This window comes from Cryptococcus depauperatus, chromosome 3 (assembly GCF_001720195.1).
Source record: "Cryptococcus depauperatus CBS 7841 chromosome 3, complete sequence".
NCBI lineage: Eukaryota > Fungi > Basidiomycota > Tremellomycetes > Tremellales > Cryptococcaceae > Cryptococcus > Cryptococcus depauperatus.
The window spans coordinates 1,269,301-1,284,897 of NC_089470.1; the positions used below are offsets into that span (position 1 = coordinate 1,269,301).

General features: G+C 43.9%; 6 protein-coding genes across 6 annotated transcripts; 2 read left to right on the forward strand and 4 right to left on the reverse strand.

Annotated features, from left to right (window-relative positions):
- Positions 1–346: 346 nt before the first annotated feature.
- On the reverse strand, positions 347–1,866 carry L203_102761 (uncharacterized protein; the record flags this gene model as incomplete). The annotated part of the gene is made up of 4 exons (XM_066212181.1): positions 347–410; positions 458–1,481; positions 1,532–1,596; positions 1,646–1,866. 4 exons carry the CDS (start codon positions 1,864–1,866, stop codon positions 347–349), a joined length of 1,374 nt encoding a protein of 457 aa, XP_066068278.1.
- A 192-nt stretch (positions 1,867–2,058) lies between these two features.
- Positions 2,059–3,704, forward strand: L203_102762 (uncharacterized protein; the record flags this gene model as incomplete). Its single annotated transcript, XM_066212182.1, has 8 exons — positions 2,059–2,143; positions 2,186–2,268; positions 2,318–2,389; positions 2,437–2,538; positions 2,587–2,698; positions 2,748–2,840; positions 2,890–3,314; positions 3,363–3,704. The coding sequence occupies 8 exons, from the start codon at positions 2,059–2,061 to the stop codon at positions 3,702–3,704; spliced, it is 1,314 nt and encodes a 437-aa protein (XP_066068279.1).
- A 943-nt stretch (positions 3,705–4,647) lies between these two features.
- On the reverse strand, positions 4,648–5,210 carry L203_102763 (uncharacterized protein; the record flags this gene model as incomplete). The annotated part of the gene is made up of 4 exons (XM_066212183.1): positions 4,648–4,776; positions 4,844–4,962; positions 5,018–5,056; positions 5,105–5,210. 4 exons carry the CDS (start codon positions 5,208–5,210, stop codon positions 4,648–4,650), a joined length of 393 nt encoding a protein of 130 aa, XP_066068280.1.
- A 6,366-nt stretch (positions 5,211–11,576) lies between these two features.
- Positions 11,577–12,054, forward strand: L203_102764 (ribosomal protein L35; the record flags this gene model as incomplete). Its single annotated transcript, XM_066212184.1, has 4 exons — positions 11,577–11,699; positions 11,756–11,764; positions 11,851–11,940; positions 12,019–12,054. 4 exons carry the CDS (start codon positions 11,577–11,579, stop codon positions 12,052–12,054), a joined length of 258 nt encoding a protein of 85 aa, XP_066068281.1.
- Positions 12,055–12,430: 376 nt separating this feature from the next.
- On the reverse strand, positions 12,431–13,513 carry L203_102765 (uncharacterized protein; the record flags this gene model as incomplete). The annotated part of the gene is made up of 3 exons (XM_066212185.1): positions 12,431–12,800; positions 12,860–13,430; positions 13,480–13,513. The coding sequence occupies 3 exons, from the start codon at positions 13,511–13,513 to the stop codon at positions 12,431–12,433; spliced, it is 975 nt and encodes a 324-aa protein (XP_066068282.1).
- Positions 13,514–13,758: 245 nt separating this feature from the next.
- On the reverse strand, positions 13,759–15,417 carry L203_102766 (uncharacterized protein; the record flags this gene model as incomplete). Its single annotated transcript, XM_066212186.1, has 9 exons — positions 13,759–13,870; positions 13,925–14,040; positions 14,091–14,518; positions 14,565–14,618; positions 14,677–14,774; positions 14,829–14,960; positions 15,018–15,116; positions 15,187–15,285; positions 15,338–15,417. 9 exons carry the CDS (start codon positions 15,415–15,417, stop codon positions 13,759–13,761), a joined length of 1,218 nt encoding a protein of 405 aa, XP_066068283.1.
- Positions 15,418–15,597: the final 180 nt, after the last annotated feature.

Below are 15,597 nucleotides of genomic sequence, written 5' to 3' on the forward strand. Positions count from 1 at the left end.
AAGAGAGTGATAATATTCCTGCAGCTATGAAAGCAGGTTTAGGTAGCAAGGGATGATATGGAGCAGGAAATCATTAACAGGATGGGAGCATCCTTGTCTAAGTGAAGAGCAGTAGTCGTGGAAGCTAAGAATAAACACTCTCAGTGTCGGAGCATAGCCAGGCTCTCCAAAATGCTGCATGCATGGTTTAGTAACATGAGATACTGCAAACAACGGGTAACAAAACAAAGGAGAACAGCGTCTGATCATAAATGTAGCAAGCCACGATAGAGTATACATTGGCTTATCTCGGGGGCTAGTCAATGTTGGCATAATAAAAATGGTAGTCCAAAAAGGTTGGTTCGCCTTATTGGAATCGTTTGTAGGCGTGTTTTTCGTATTGTTTCGTCTTGAGTGATCTCTTTCTGGGCCTGTAGCAATGTCAGCCATATATATATCATACAGGCAAGAGACGCACAGTACAGGTTGACGAGGCTCAATGAGCGCTCTCTTCTGCAAAGACAAAAATCTGTCCTTGAACAAGTTGCCCTCAGGCTTAATTTGTCGAAGTGATTCTGCCAAATCTTCACCCAATTGCACTTCTACGCTTTTCTTTTGTATTCTATACTTTCCAAATTTCTCTCCTTCGTGTTTACCCAATCTTTCTTTTTCCTTCTTCGCTAATTTGCCAACCCTCTCTTTCTCCATTTGACTTCTCTGCCTGGCCTCAACATCCCGCTTAAACGCAGCAAGGGAAGAAACAGAGGATGCAAGCTTGTGTCTTTCCTTTTCGGCTCTTATAGCAGCTTCAAGAGCTCTTTGACGGGCAATACGATTCCGCTGAGCAGTTGTCTTTCGCTTGGACAGCTTTTTAGTCAAAAAGCCCTCTGCGTCTTGCTCTTCTTCAGAATCGGTCTCCCCTTCTCCGATAATCATACCCTCGGCGGATTCTCCAGCCATCTGTTTCCTTGCCTCAATGACTGACCCGTACTTTTCAATCATAAAAGATCTTTCTTCTTCTAGTCTTAATCGGTCAACCTCTTCCTTGTAAGCCTCATTGATCAAGTGGGAATGAGATTCAGCAGAAGGATTGTATGATACGCCCGCAGAAGGGGTTTCAAGGAAACGAGAGGTAGTAGAAAGGTAGTTTTCTCTCTGTCGTTGGACTGTTACTGGGGCTCTAATTTTTCCTTTGGACAGTGTTTCCTTCGCAAAATTGCCTAAAAGTTCTGACGGCTCTTCTTCTTCCTCTTTCCATACGTCTTTGTCTGCAGGGCCATTTGTTTTAATATCGGCAGAGGTCAGGCCTGTACCATCAGAGAAAGCTTGTGTTTTTCGAGCGATGCGCTTCAAGCGATTCTTTTCCTTCTGGGAAACGACTGTGCACGTTGTTTTGGCAGGTTTAGGGGTGATTCGTGAAGTAAGTGGAGGGACGGCCGAACGTTCTTGAAGGACTGCTAACGATCGAAGAGGTTTATGCTGTCTTTTAGCTTTCGCACCGACTAGATGTTTCGTCAAATAAATGATTAAAAGCACAACAAAATTGACATACCCGTAGAGTCACCGACGGTGTCGACAACATAAAGTTGATCATTTGATTTTGCCGCAAATGATCCTCTGCCTATCTATTAGCTTCACAAAGGTCAATAGTAAAATTGGACTATACCCAGTCATTCGCTCTTCCTCTAGAGCGTTCTCAAAAGCCTCTTCTATCTTACTTATATCGATATTCTTTCTCCATGCCTTTTTGCCTTTTCTAGATGTTTGGGAATGGGTTGCCGGTGCTCCAAGATCTTGCTGAGCTGCTCTTTGTTTGCCTTTGTGCTTAACGCCAACTTGACGATCATATGGCTTTGTTTGCTTCTTTCTTGAGTCTATAGAAGCCATTTTCTTTATTTTGTGAGTTTTTTATTTGCTGTAATATTTAGATGAAATCCAAAATATTCAAACAAACTTTCTATAAATTTATTCTAATTTATTTTATTTGGTTTTCGATGAATTTCTCCCTTTTTTTCTTTATTACTTTTCCTATTCGCAAACCTTTTCAACATTTTGTTATTCTTCTTTAAAACTTGCAAAATGAACAAACCCATCGTCCGATTCGCTCAGTCGCCTCTCACTCGAAGTTTCAAAACTTGTGTCCCAAATTATGCACCTAAAAAAGGTGCATTATAGTTTTTTTGAGTGAAACTGATTCTTTCTATAGCTGTTGCCACAACGGCACAAGCAAAGCAAGGGTTCGCCCAGAAGAAGAAAAACACTTCAGCCAGTAGCGGCGGTGTTGGCCAAGTGAGTAGATATATATCAAGGGCATGAACAAGAACTAAGTGAAGAAAAGGCAAATATCACCCTTAGATATTCCATGTCTGCCCCGCCTCCTGACCTGACTGGTCTTCCTCAGCTTCAGCCAGTATGTTCTTCTACGAGAATCGACGACACCATATTGAAATTTGGTAGAAAACATTTAGAAAAGATCATGTGGGCAAGGTAACGACATTTTCCAAATTTACGCAGGCCAAGTTGAAATCGTTTGGATTACCCTCGAAAATTGAAAAGGAGGTATGGCACCCTCACAGAAACCAAAGGCTATAGTATTAACAAATGCAGTTTTCATCTGCCGGAGGAGCTGCTACCGTTGTGAGAGATTTGACCTTGGATCTTGCGAAAAGGTTAGAAAATGCAAGGAGTGGGAGCAGCAGTAATGCGACGTATGTGCTCTGTAGGTATAAATGGCTTTGATACGAAATTCAATGACTGAATCCTTGTAGCTGGCAATAAGGGAAGCGGAAAAAGTATTCTTTTGATACAATCCGTGGCGTATGCGCTTGAGTCTGATTGGATTGTTCTGTATACACCTAGAGGTATGGCCTTTGCATCAAGTGAAGACATTAGTGCTTATTCTCTTTGAAGCTACGGAATGGACTAACTCAAGTTCTCATTATATTTATGACCCATCTCTAAAAACTTTCTCCCAGTGGGAATCCGCCCAAACTACCCTTTCCATCCTTCTTGAGACCAACAAGGATAAACTGGCCGCCATCAAGCTTCCTTCCACCATCGAATTTACCAAAGGGAATAGTATTGAGGAGGGTGAAAGTTTGACCTCTTTAATACAGCTAGGAGCAAAAGATGATAGAGTCGCTGTTCAGGTATTTGATGAAGTAATGAATGTTCTCGAAAAGCAGACACAATTTCCTGTTTTGTGGGCAATTGACGAAATTCAGACCTTGTTCAAACCTTCAAAATACCGAGCGCCTGATTATTCGCCTCTTGAGCCCTATGACCTTTCTATTCCTCGGCTTGTCTTGGATATGATTGCAGGTCGCAGAAGTTTCGTATGTCTGTACCCTTCTGCTGTTTACTAGAGCTAACACAGGTTGCAGTCTAAAGGGGCCATCCTCACCGCTCTTTCTTATAACTCTCCCTCTGATCTCCCTTCGCCATCACTTCTATCTACATTAGACTTGCCTTCCACCCAACCTATTACCCCCTATACCCCTCTCAACCAATATCATGTCTCTCACGCCAAGAACCTTACTCCTATCCCTGTTCCTCCATGTATGGCATTGGAAGAGGCTGGTGGTCTGTTTGATTTATATGCTAGAAAAGGTTGGACAAAAGGTGCCGGAGATGAACTTTTCATGCAGAGTTTTGTAGCAAGTCAAGGAAACCCTGGAGAAATAGAGAGGGAAGTAAGGCAAAGCTTTATGGCGCTCACCTCTTAGCCATTGATCGACATGCATTACAAAAGGATCACATAACACGACAATGATGCGGCAATGCGCCCCCTTTTCAGTTTGTACAAAGATAAGGCTTCTCATAACCAATTCAGGCTATTCGTCATACTCAAAGTAAACCACAGTGTAAGCGCTTGAAACACTTTTATATTAAAGTACACCAGTTTCCGAGATAACAGAATGCGTCTCCCTCAGGTATGCTATAGCATTAAAAGATAACGACTAGATCTACTTGTCCCTAAAGCTGAGATATGCTTAGTGTTTATCTGTAACGGTTGTGTAAGCTGGCTCGGCGAATGGAAAAGGCAGGCAGATGTTCTCTGAAAACCCAAAATAAAATAAAAACAATTAGACAACAAAAAGGAATGAAGAAACAAGATCTTGGGATAGCAAAAGATTGGCCGCAGCGGACTACCAGCTTTAAGAAAAGCATCTGCTGAAATCGCCCAGTAGCTGTTATTGCAGACACAGAGGTCGATAGCTAATGCTTGATCGTACGGTTGATAAACTTTTCGCAGACACACATGATGCCCTTACTGTTACTCTTTTCTGTGCTGCTGCTCCTGATACTGGGTAAGAGGAGAAAGCGAGTCAATGTTTCTGGTCGCTGACAGAGACAGCTCCTTCGGATTTCGTTCCAGACGACAGCTAGGTTACAAGTCCAGTTCCAACCAAGACCGACGGCATGCCATCTCACTTCGTCCCCACTACGCCCAGTAGCGGCTATTCTCCAGACTCACCGTCACAGACGAATAGTGATCAGCCTAGAGTGATACTAATGCCTGTCTCTGAGTCTAGTCTAGGAGGGGATGGCGACGCACTATCCTCTGTGTTGACAATAGACCCATATATTGCCACCAGTCCATATGATACTGCTGGCAGCAGTGTCCCATCGTCGACTACAGCAACATTGTGCCTTATCGTTCTCATCTCAGACGACACCACTGGCAACAATAGCCCGATATCCCCTTCCATAACAACAGATTCTGCCTCTACTCCCAACAAAAGGCTCGACCCAGACTAAACTGCAGCCGCGATAGACCTTACAACCGTTCTCATGCTGGCGGACAGTGTCAGTTTTGTGGATAGGGAAAGCATCTTTCTCTCCAATTGCTATCCTTACTCACGGCTCGCCAGTCAATCCAGTCAACAAAAACCAGTACTACACCGTCATCAAGAAGACAAGTGATACATAATTTGTTGTTTTTCTCTTGTCTGCTACTTCCGGAGAAGCTCCTTCGCTCATCTATGACAGAGTCAAGGTCTGGGATCCCTACGGTAACGGAGGAGATGCTTCTCACACGATCCACCCCAATGTACTGTACAAGTCGAGCCAGTATCTATGTCATCAGTCCTTGGGCGTACTACTTTTTGTCTCCATAACTCACCGATTACAGGTGTCGAGAATCGCGGTTCAGGTTTGGCAGCTGGTGTGCCGTTAATAAAACCAAAGAAAAAAGGATAAAGTGAATGAGGGAACTGAGTAAGCTTCATTGTCTTGTTTTTTCCCGTTTCACGTATTAGATGGCATGACCATGCAAGATGTTGACTACACCTGAAGGCATACGATACATGGTTGGAATTGTTGAAATTAAGCTTAATTAAGGCGTCCTAAGCTTTAATACGATTTAGTTAATTAAGACGGATCCAAATTCCTGTAGCGATTTAAAGTTGTTATTCAACTTTCTCGAATGCATCTCTTCTTGCTCAAAAAATCTCAATCAACAACAGATTAAGAGTCGTGGCGTACCGCAACAGTTTAACGCGCATACAAGGTCTTCAAATCCTTCTGCTCATACAGAACTACGCAGCGTCAAGAACATCAAACCAAAACATGGAATCAAGTCTCTTTAGGCGAACGGCCGGAAGCTTCCAGCCTGTAATCTTACAAGGCTCAGAAAACTACCTTGCATGGGAAGCCCATTATCCATCGGGGACTCCACCACTCCCTGACAAAGGTAAGAGCGAGGATGACGAGCTAACAAATGAAACAGAAGAGCAAACAAGATGGAAGGAATCTGATCTGCTTGCTCATACAATAATTCTAGATACGATAACTTCCCTAATATCGATTAACCTCCCTAGGGAAATCCGTCGTCCCACAACGTACGACAAGCCTCCTCGACCCTGGTCTCACCGACTGTTTTCACACATTAATAACAAGTATGCGGGAAACGACAGCCTTCGCGTAGCTGAGTCCCTGGCTCAGCTAGGCTCTTATAAAATGGAGGAAGGTTCGAACCCTCTGATATTCATCGGCAAAATGAAGCAGTTGTATGAAACGCTTTTACAATCCGGCGGCCAAATGTCAGAAACTCATCTGGCCATGCTAATGGTACAAGCAATGCCACCATCTTATGACACTATTCGATCAAAGCTAGTCATCATGGACAATGCAAGGGTAGCAGATGTGCAGGAGTTGGCGGAAAAGGTGTACAAAACTCAAACTGTGGCTCCTGTTCATGGATTACAGACTTGGACAGAACAATCAAAGAAAGAAAAACCTAGACGAAAAAACTTGTATTGTGACTTCCACAAGAAATACGGACATGCTACAAGTGAATGTAAGGCAGCAAGAAACGAGAAGAGCGATCTAAAAGAAGTAAACGTGCTTAACTCCGCTGAAGAACTTACTTCTGCTCTTCTAACTTCTGCCATCTATGGCGGCGCTCCAATCGTTGTTGATAGTGGGGCTACGCGTCACATCTTTCGTGATCGCTTTCTGTTACGTGCCCTCCGTCCTCTGTCCCGACCTATATCTATAACCACCGTGAGCGGGGATACTCTCATGGCCAGAGAAGAAGGGGAATTTGATTTCAACGTATCGGGCGTCCCGGTATTAACCAATGTCTTACTAGCCCCAGAATCGGACAGAAACCGTATCTCGGTTGGAAAAATGTGTATAGGAAATGATATGCACTGGATCTTCAAGGAGGACGCTGCTTACTATCGCTCCGAGAACAATGGGCACTTCCAAACGTACTTGAGGGCACCTTACATAAATACCACCTTGTATATCCTGCAATCGAAAAGTGCGTGCACCCAATCGGCATTTGTTACAACTGTTTCTGATACTCTTCTTTCCTGGCACCGCAGACTAGGACATGCGAACATTCAAGATGTGGTAGCACTGGGTAAAGCCGGAAGGCTTGGATCGAAGGATAATTGGTTGTCAGTAACAAAGGATATGCAAAACTTCCATTGTGACAGCTGCGCCATGGGTAAAAGTACCAAGCTGTCTTCGCCTCAGACACATATCCGGTCTGCCTCCGTTAACGCCAGTGTTCATGTCGACCTTTGGGGAGCTGCAAGAGTACCATCTATGGAGGGATATCGTTATTTTCTGACCTGCTACGATGACTTCAGCAGAAAAATCACTATTACCCTTTTGAAGAGTAAGGAAGCAGCGACAAACGCCCTTCTCAATTACATTGCTCGAGTAGAGAACCAACTGGGATGCCGCGTGCAAACGGTAAGATCAGACGGAGGCGGAGAGTTTGTCAACATCCATCTTGAATCGGCTTTGCAAAATAAGGGGATTGAGCATGTTGTAGTTCCACCAGCAGCACATGCCCAGAACGGGCGAGTTGAACGCTCTCATCGAACCATACTTGATGGAGTCAGAACTTTGCTGGTAGAAACAAAACTGCCTCAATCGTTCTGGGCTGAAGCAGCCTTGTACGTAGTATACACTCGCAACCGTTGCCCATCAGGACCTAAGAAACTCATTCCTGAAGATATTTGGCGAGGTTGCCCAACATCGCATTCTCACTTGAGACCGTTTGGATCTCGTTGTTTCGTTCATGCCTACAGTGAAACTGACAAACTTCAACCTAGGTCACATCCTGCACGTTTATTATCTTATGTTGATGGCACGAATAACTGGCGAGTCTGGGACGAACATCTAAAAAGAGTGGTCGTCTCCCGCGATGTTACCTTCCCACCGGAAAATACAATCCAAACCGAAGAACCGCTATCAGTTCCTGCCACCACAGAGCAATCTACATTCATACCTTTTGAATATAACATGATTACAAATTTACCCATGGAAACCACTCTCCCAGGAGGACAACTGGAACACCCTCCAGCTCCACCTGACATCGTAGAACCTGCTGACGACTGTGAAGAGACAAATGATGATCCAACAGCACTGGAATCTCCCACCCTGCCACAATTCCCTGGATACTCATATGTGCCAGATGAAAGATACGAAAGGTCGAGAGCCCCAAGTCCTGTTGCTGAAATACAACCTATCGAAGAAGAAAGCGTCACAGAAAATGATATACTGCAAGGGAGTACGATTGAACTGGAACCAAACCTTCGACGTTCAAAACGTCTTTGTGAACAATCAAATTCGTCCAACGACGCTGTAGCACACATCGCTACTACGCAACAGTTGGAAGAGGGGGACTCCTTGGTCTTATCTATGCCGATCACACTAGTCGCGACCACTTTGCAATCTGCAGTCACATCGACTGCTGTCCCAGAGACATACTTCCAGGCCCGACAATCTCCTGACTGGCAACATTGGCGTCAAGCCATATCTGATGAGTTAGCAAAGATGGAGAAGTACAAGGTTTGGAATGTTATCGAACGAACACCTCACTTGCGAACCTTGAAAGCAAAATGGGTTTTTACACGAAAAGTGGATGGAGAGACAGGACTACCCTGCAAGTACAAAGCACGCTGGGTAGCAAAAGGGTATACGCAGATTGAAGGACTAGACTACAGTGACCTGTTTGCAGGAGTAGTACATAAAGATTCTATACGAGTCTTTCTCTCAATCGTCAACTACTTGGACCTCGAGTGTGATCAAGTCGACATTCAAGCAGCATTTCTCAATGGCGAACTAGAGGAAGAAATATATCTTGAACCCCCGCAAGGTTCTGATATCCCTTATACACATGTACTTCGTCTTCGAAAAACCCTTTATGGATTAAAACAGTCACCTCGATGCTTTAACAAAACACTCGACGCATTCCTACGCTCTCAAGGACTAGTACCGTCTAAAGCAGACAGCTGCCTCTACATCCGTCGTTCAGGCAAGGATATATTACTCCTATCTGTTCATGTGGATGACCAGCTGATTGCCTGTAATTCCCGCTCAGAACTTGACAAATTCAAAGAACAGCTCAACGCTCAGTTTGAATGTACAGATGGAGGTCCGGTAAGTTATTTCCTAGGTTTCAACGTTCATCGCAGTCGGGCTACTCGTCAATTATTCATCTCACAGCATCACTACCTCTCTGCAGTCTTAGACCGCTTCGGAATGACTAATGCCAAACCTGCACCCGTTCCTCTACCAACCAACTTCAAGCCTTTGAAAGCTACAGATGAAGAGCATGAATCAGTGCGCCACGAAGAATACCCAGCAATGATAGGATCCATCCTGTATGCTGCAACAGTATCGCGGCCGGACGTTTCTCATGCAGTAGGAATCTTGGCAAGGTACACAAGCAAATGGAACAAGGAACATGTCCGGGCAGCTCGTCATCTCCTGAGATATCTAAGTGGTACGGTAGACTGGTGTCTTTCGTTTGGCGCTGATGCAGGACAACGTATAATCCTAGGATATGCCGACGCAGATTGGGGAGGGTGTCTTGACACCCGTCGCTCTACAACCGGATACTTCTTCAACGTTTTAGGAGGACCTGTGGCATGGAGATCAAGAAGACAGCCTACTACTGCTCTATCCACTGCTGAAGCTGAGATCATGGCCTCTTCAGACGCTGCTCGCCAAGCTCTTTGGTTACAGCAGCTTCTCAAAGATCTTAACTTCGACTTGAAAAAGCCTCTTACCCTCTACAACGACAATCAGGCGGCTATTCTGATATCCAAAGATCCTGTTCACCGCGATAAAACCAAACACATTGACATTCGTCAACATCACCTTCGAGAGAATGTGAACGAAGGGAAAATTGAACTTCAACATATAACAACAGAAGACAACATAGCAGATGCCTTTACAAAACCATTGCCTACAAAAAGGTTTGACAAGCTTCGCTCTGCTATAGGAATCAAGCCCAAATCAAATTAATTGCTTGGACGAGGAGGACTGTTGAAATTAAGCTTAATTAAGGCGTCCTACGCTTTAATACGATTTAGTTAATTAAGACGGATCCAAATTCCTGTAGCGATTTAAAGTTGTTATTCAACTTTCTCGAATGCATCTCTTCTTGCTCAAAAAATCTCAATCAACAACAGGAATAAATGCTCACAAATATTGCAAGGTGTCCGGTATTTTACGAAAGAGAAGATTCAGTGGATAACAAAAGTAGCGGAGATGTCTCCAAAAAAATACCAGTTGCAGAGCAAAGTTGGTCTACACTCAATCGCATATTCAAGTTCCTTGTTCACAGTTTTGTATTTTGTTTTTGACCATTCATTTCACAACTCTATTCTGAATGCTGTTGACCAAACGCATGACTGCTGACTCTGCTATTCAAGAGGGCCACTCTATGCTATACGAGTTTCAAGATATCCTCGGTCATATGCTCAAGATTGTCAAAAGATTGATGGGCCATTGTCAACAGGCCATTGAATCATCACTCGTGGTAAGGAGAAATTATCCCACTGCGACCTTTGAAAACCTAGCAGCTTTCCTCTTCTCAATATCAGAGACAAGAGAGAAGTGGCCTTGAATATCAAAAACAGTTCTACCTTGATTTGGGACGAAATATCAAATAAAGTCAGATTCAATCTGTTCACAGCTCAACTTTCAATCGTGTGAACGCACATTAACTGGAGTCGCAAGAAGGAATATTATCATCGCTGCATCGGCAGCTGTCAAAAGACTAGCCTGGGACAACTTCAATCTTTCTCAAATTGAAACAGAGTCATCTTTATCGATAAGAGCTTTATCTACCGTGATGGCTGAAGGCTGTCACAATTGGGTTATATATCATTATCCTTCAACCATCCAATATAGGTGAGTCACCATCAAGACAGGATACACGAGTTGAGTGTCCTGACAAAGGCGTGGTCGTGCCGTCCGTCCAGCAGATCAAGCACCTAATTCTGCTTACACTCAACCAGCAAGTCTTGGTAAGGAGAAGTGTGTGGTGTGATGAAGAAAAGAGTACAATTTCAAGCCCCGCTCCTGAGCTTTGTGGCTAAGCGAACTCAAGGAGATGCTATCAAGTTCCCGACCAAAGTCAACTTTCAGTTGTATGCAAACGAGGTTTAGACCAACAAGTTATGGTTATGCGTTAATCAAAACACCAAGAAATGCTGTGAAGTTCACGTTGTGGAAGGCAATGGGACCTGTTACAGTAGAATCTACAATGAGTTAGAGAACGGCTGTAGAATTTCGAGATTGAAATGCTCACCTATGCAGACCTCATCACCATCACAGTTTGTTTCAATATCATCAGACGCAAGCTCTCACATCTCGAGAAGAGAACTATGGTACTTATGTAGCTGTAGCAGCAAATTCGGGCAGTATAGAATGAGTTTGAGCAAGAGACCTTCCAGAGGATGGTGAGGACGATGTCTGAGTCAAGAGAGGCAGTTGTAGATGCCATGTATATGCATATTTACCACTAAATCACAGCCAAGTTCGCCGGGATATTGTATGTGTACTTTGATATTATAATAAGTAGCGGATAACTAGTTGTCAATTAGAAAAGAAAAAGGTATAGACTATAAAAAAGATAAATGTAGAAAGGTGTTTGAATACATTCTTCATTGGCAACTGTATAAGATGCACTAACCTGTGTTACGTAATGATATAAACTCAGTATTTTGTATTACAATTTAACCAGAAAAGCATTCTTTTCGTAGATTCATATAAAAATGTCATTTTTACGACTTTTACAACCATCGTTCATCATCTCCACGCCATTTTCTCTCTCTAATCGCATGCCGTTGCGTCAATCGATCCCAATACATATGTTCTCAACGACATCTGTAGATCTCGCAAAGTACAAACTCAAAAGTCACTCTGCCAGCAAGAAAAGGTTTTTCCCCAACGCCTCTGGCAACGTATGTATTGGATTATCTTTATGGAAGGGAAAGGGAAACTGACGGGTAAAAAATAGTTTAAACGAGTAAGTGGCTACTTTTGTTGAAGAGGTTCACGACCTATATCGACGAGAAAACTTGGATCTAATCAAGTCTACCTCAAATTGTTCAGGCTCAGGCAGGGAAATCTCACCTCAACACTCTATTCTCGTCTTCCAAGATAAATAGATTAGCAAAGGGTGTCTATGTCACCAAGACTCAGGTGAGGTTATCTTTCACATTGATTTGGGTTGGGTATGAAAATGCTGATAATCATTGCCTCTGGCTCTTTGACTTTTAGGCAAAGAAGTTGAGAAAACTATTACCTTATGCTTGAGATTTAAAGTCTTGTTGTCTTTTGACAGGGGATAAGAGAAAATGGACAGGGAAAGAGGGAAAAGAGTTGTATGGTTCTACATCTTATCATTCAGGCTGATCATATTCCCGACATGCATGAACAAGAAGCCTGAATACCTTCATAGAAAGGCCACGGTAGACATAATCGCCAAAGACATGAACTTGATGGATCACTCTCCTGCAAATGCCTCTTTAACTCATTTCCACAGCAAGCTTATATTTGGGCACATGCAACAAGAGATTAAGTTGACACCAAGTACAATAGGGCAAGATGGTGCATATTGTAGACAACAAATAATAGTATTGCAGGGATTCGGCTATAAACAAAATAATAGATATTGACTTTCAAACCCAGTCTATACAGTCTCGGTTGAAGTCGCGAAAAGAACGACCGGTTTGTTCTCATACAGCGGTAGAGGCTCTTCCGTTGAAAAATCTTCTTTGCAATCACAGACATCCTCTTGATCTAATTGAAACTTTCCAACGCCAGCCTTCTTGGCCTTTCTTTCCTCTTTCCTAGCTCTTCTGATTGCCTTTCTCTCAGCTCGTCGGATGCATCTATCTTTCTTGAACTCGTGTTTAGAGTACGCACTCAAACGGAAGAGTCGGAGTGCAAGGATGAAAAAGACAACAATGATATTGATAAGCGCACCCAGACCGAGTCCAAGGATAACAGCAAGAGCAAAGGACTCATAGGTACCAAGGTTGTCTAAAGCTTCTTCCAACCTAATCAGCATGATGTCAGCTAAAGTGGAGACAGTATACAGCTGGGCAGAGTGACTCGCCTTAAGGCAAAGCTGTGATGGTGGTGATGATGTTGATGATGCTCGCCCTTCCTTAATGCTACCATGGACAACTCGGGGAGTTTCTCACTAGGTTTTGCAACTCGCCAAAATTTGTTACCCTCCGTCTCCCACATGCTCATGACAGTCGGTCTAAACCACTTGATCTCTGGCGTCTTGTACGAGAAATCCTCTTCTTGTTCGTCTGATCCCATAGAAGCCACAGAGACACCGCCTTGAATGAAAGGTGTTGAGAAATGGTGGCGAATGTGTTCCATGAAGGACCCTCTAGGATAAGAATAATTGTCAGGTTGTACATGGGAGTGGACATGAGAGTGGTGAAGGCCTAATGAAGGCCCAAACCCGAGCCGGCTCATCAAAGCACCCAAAGGTCCCCGACCGCTTACACCAAGGCAGGGCTTATTGATAGTGCCAGAGGTGTGCTTGTCTATAACCATACTGGCCGTATTTTTTCCCGCATCAAATCCAGACAGTTCAACCTCTTGATCCGCGGCACTGACATCATCATGCTCAGCGACTGAAAGAAGCCTTAAGGGAGTAGCCGAGACAGATGCTAAGACAAAAAATGAGTGGTAAATTGGTGAAAATGGGTGGCAACCTACCCAACAAGACGATAAGAGTTAGGGAAAACTTCATAGCGAGCGTTTTGCGACTGCCTTAACTTGTAGGAATTTTTTCAGCAATTGTTGATGAAAAAAGTAAAGTAGAAATATAAATAACAAATACAAAGTCACAAGAGATAATGTCGTGGCAGCTAATTTCCAAGTCGGGAAATAGAAGAAGGAAAGCGGACATCGCCGCTCATGGCCGTCGGCCTTGTTGAGCCATTTTTATACATACGAAGTGATTAATAACTCTTTAGGAACGAATTGTTAATACTCTCAGCATTTTTCAAGGACGACAGCAATACCTTGTCCTCCACCTATACAAGCTGCTCCAAGAGCCCAATTTTTATCTAGGCGATGCAGGTTATGAGTAAGGTTACCCAAAATCCTGGCAGTAGAGCAATTTTCAGAATTGTAAGAACTCATGAGCTATCAGACATACCTGGCACCACTAGCCCCAAGAGGATGACCAACAGCAATGGCTCCGCCAAACATGTTGGTCTTTTCAAGGGGCAACTCCAGCTCCTTTTGTACAGCCAGCCATTGGCCTGCAAACGCCTATCTCACACCTGAGCACTAGAGTACATTCATCTTTTGAACAAGCCCACCTCATTGATATCAATCATATCCATATCTGCAAGGAGCTTTCCTGCGTTTTTGAGAGCTTCTTTGACAGCTACGACAGGGCCAATGCCCATTATTTCCGGCTCACAGGCACTCCAAGCATATCCTGCTATTCGCGCCAAAGGTCTGATTCCCCATTTGTCTAACGCCTCTTTGCTCATGATAATATTGGCAGCTGCTCCGTCGCAGATACCAGACGCGTTCCCAGCAGTGACAACGCCGGTAGATTTGACAAACACTGACGGAAGCTTGCCAAGGGAAACAAGTGTTGACTGCGGCCGGGGATATTCATCCGCTTGTAAGAACTGAGGAACACCTTTCACCGGTTTGAGAGCGACTGGAACAAGCTCAGAAGCGAATGCTCCACCTTTTAGTCCTTCGCTATACCGCTGTTGAGACATGAGAGCATAGGCTGAGACTTTATCATTCCCTATCCCGATAGACGTATGAATACTGACCGTCACACTCGTCTCGAGTGATTTTGTATTTTTTGGCGAGATTTTCAGCAGTGACTTTTTTATTTTATTTTTAGCATCTACTAGGCGTACAGGAGCTCTTTTGTCCACTTACTCCCCATTGGCGTCTTTTCACCGCCAGGATTCTGATCAGTGAGGGCCGCTGCCAAGGAATCTTCTTGCTTCAAATCCAAACCATACTTGGTTCCGTACCTGCCAATTCTCCTAGTCAATGGCTGTCACCCTTCATGAAGCTATGATTCTTACCTGACAAGGCCGGACAAGGTATAGGGGCTCATGCTCATGGCCTCGGTACCACCTGTCAGACAAACGTTGGCTTCGCCAAGGGCAATGTGTTGAGCGGCTGCTATGGCTGCTTGAAAACCTGACCCGCATAGTCTTTATAGTATTCCTGAGCATTAGGATATCCTTGTCCGTATAAGACATATCTCTTACCTGTTCACGGTCAATGCAGGCACACCTGGCCCAAGTCCAGAGAGATGACCGACATGGCGGGCCAGATATGGGGTTGAGTTGTCGGTTTGCATAACATTACTATCTCACAAGCTTGAGCTGTATTGGTCTTTTGGCATTCGTAAAAATACTGCCTCTTTCCAAAACGTACCCAAAGAATACTTGATCGACTTTTACTTGAGGAGATAACTCTGCCAAAGCCGCTCTCCCTGCAATACCGCCGAGTTCAGAAGCCTTGAACTCTTTCAACCTTTCAAAGTTAATCTTTCACCAGGACATGGCCATATCCGTAAAAGACTCACTTGCCACCAAATGCTCCAAACGGTGTCCTCTTGGAAGCGACGATGAACGACTCTGGACGTAATGCGAGGGATACTCTCATCCTTGTCTATGTTTGCTGTTATTTTTGATTAAACGTGGAATCGTTAAAAGCTATCGCCTGTATTTATATATTAGAAACAACCCTTTACAAAAGTCAACAAATAGTGCCTCATAACCGTGTAACCCAAAATGTCACTCCGATCACGTGATCAGCATACTTGGTAATGTTGTGAATTCAACC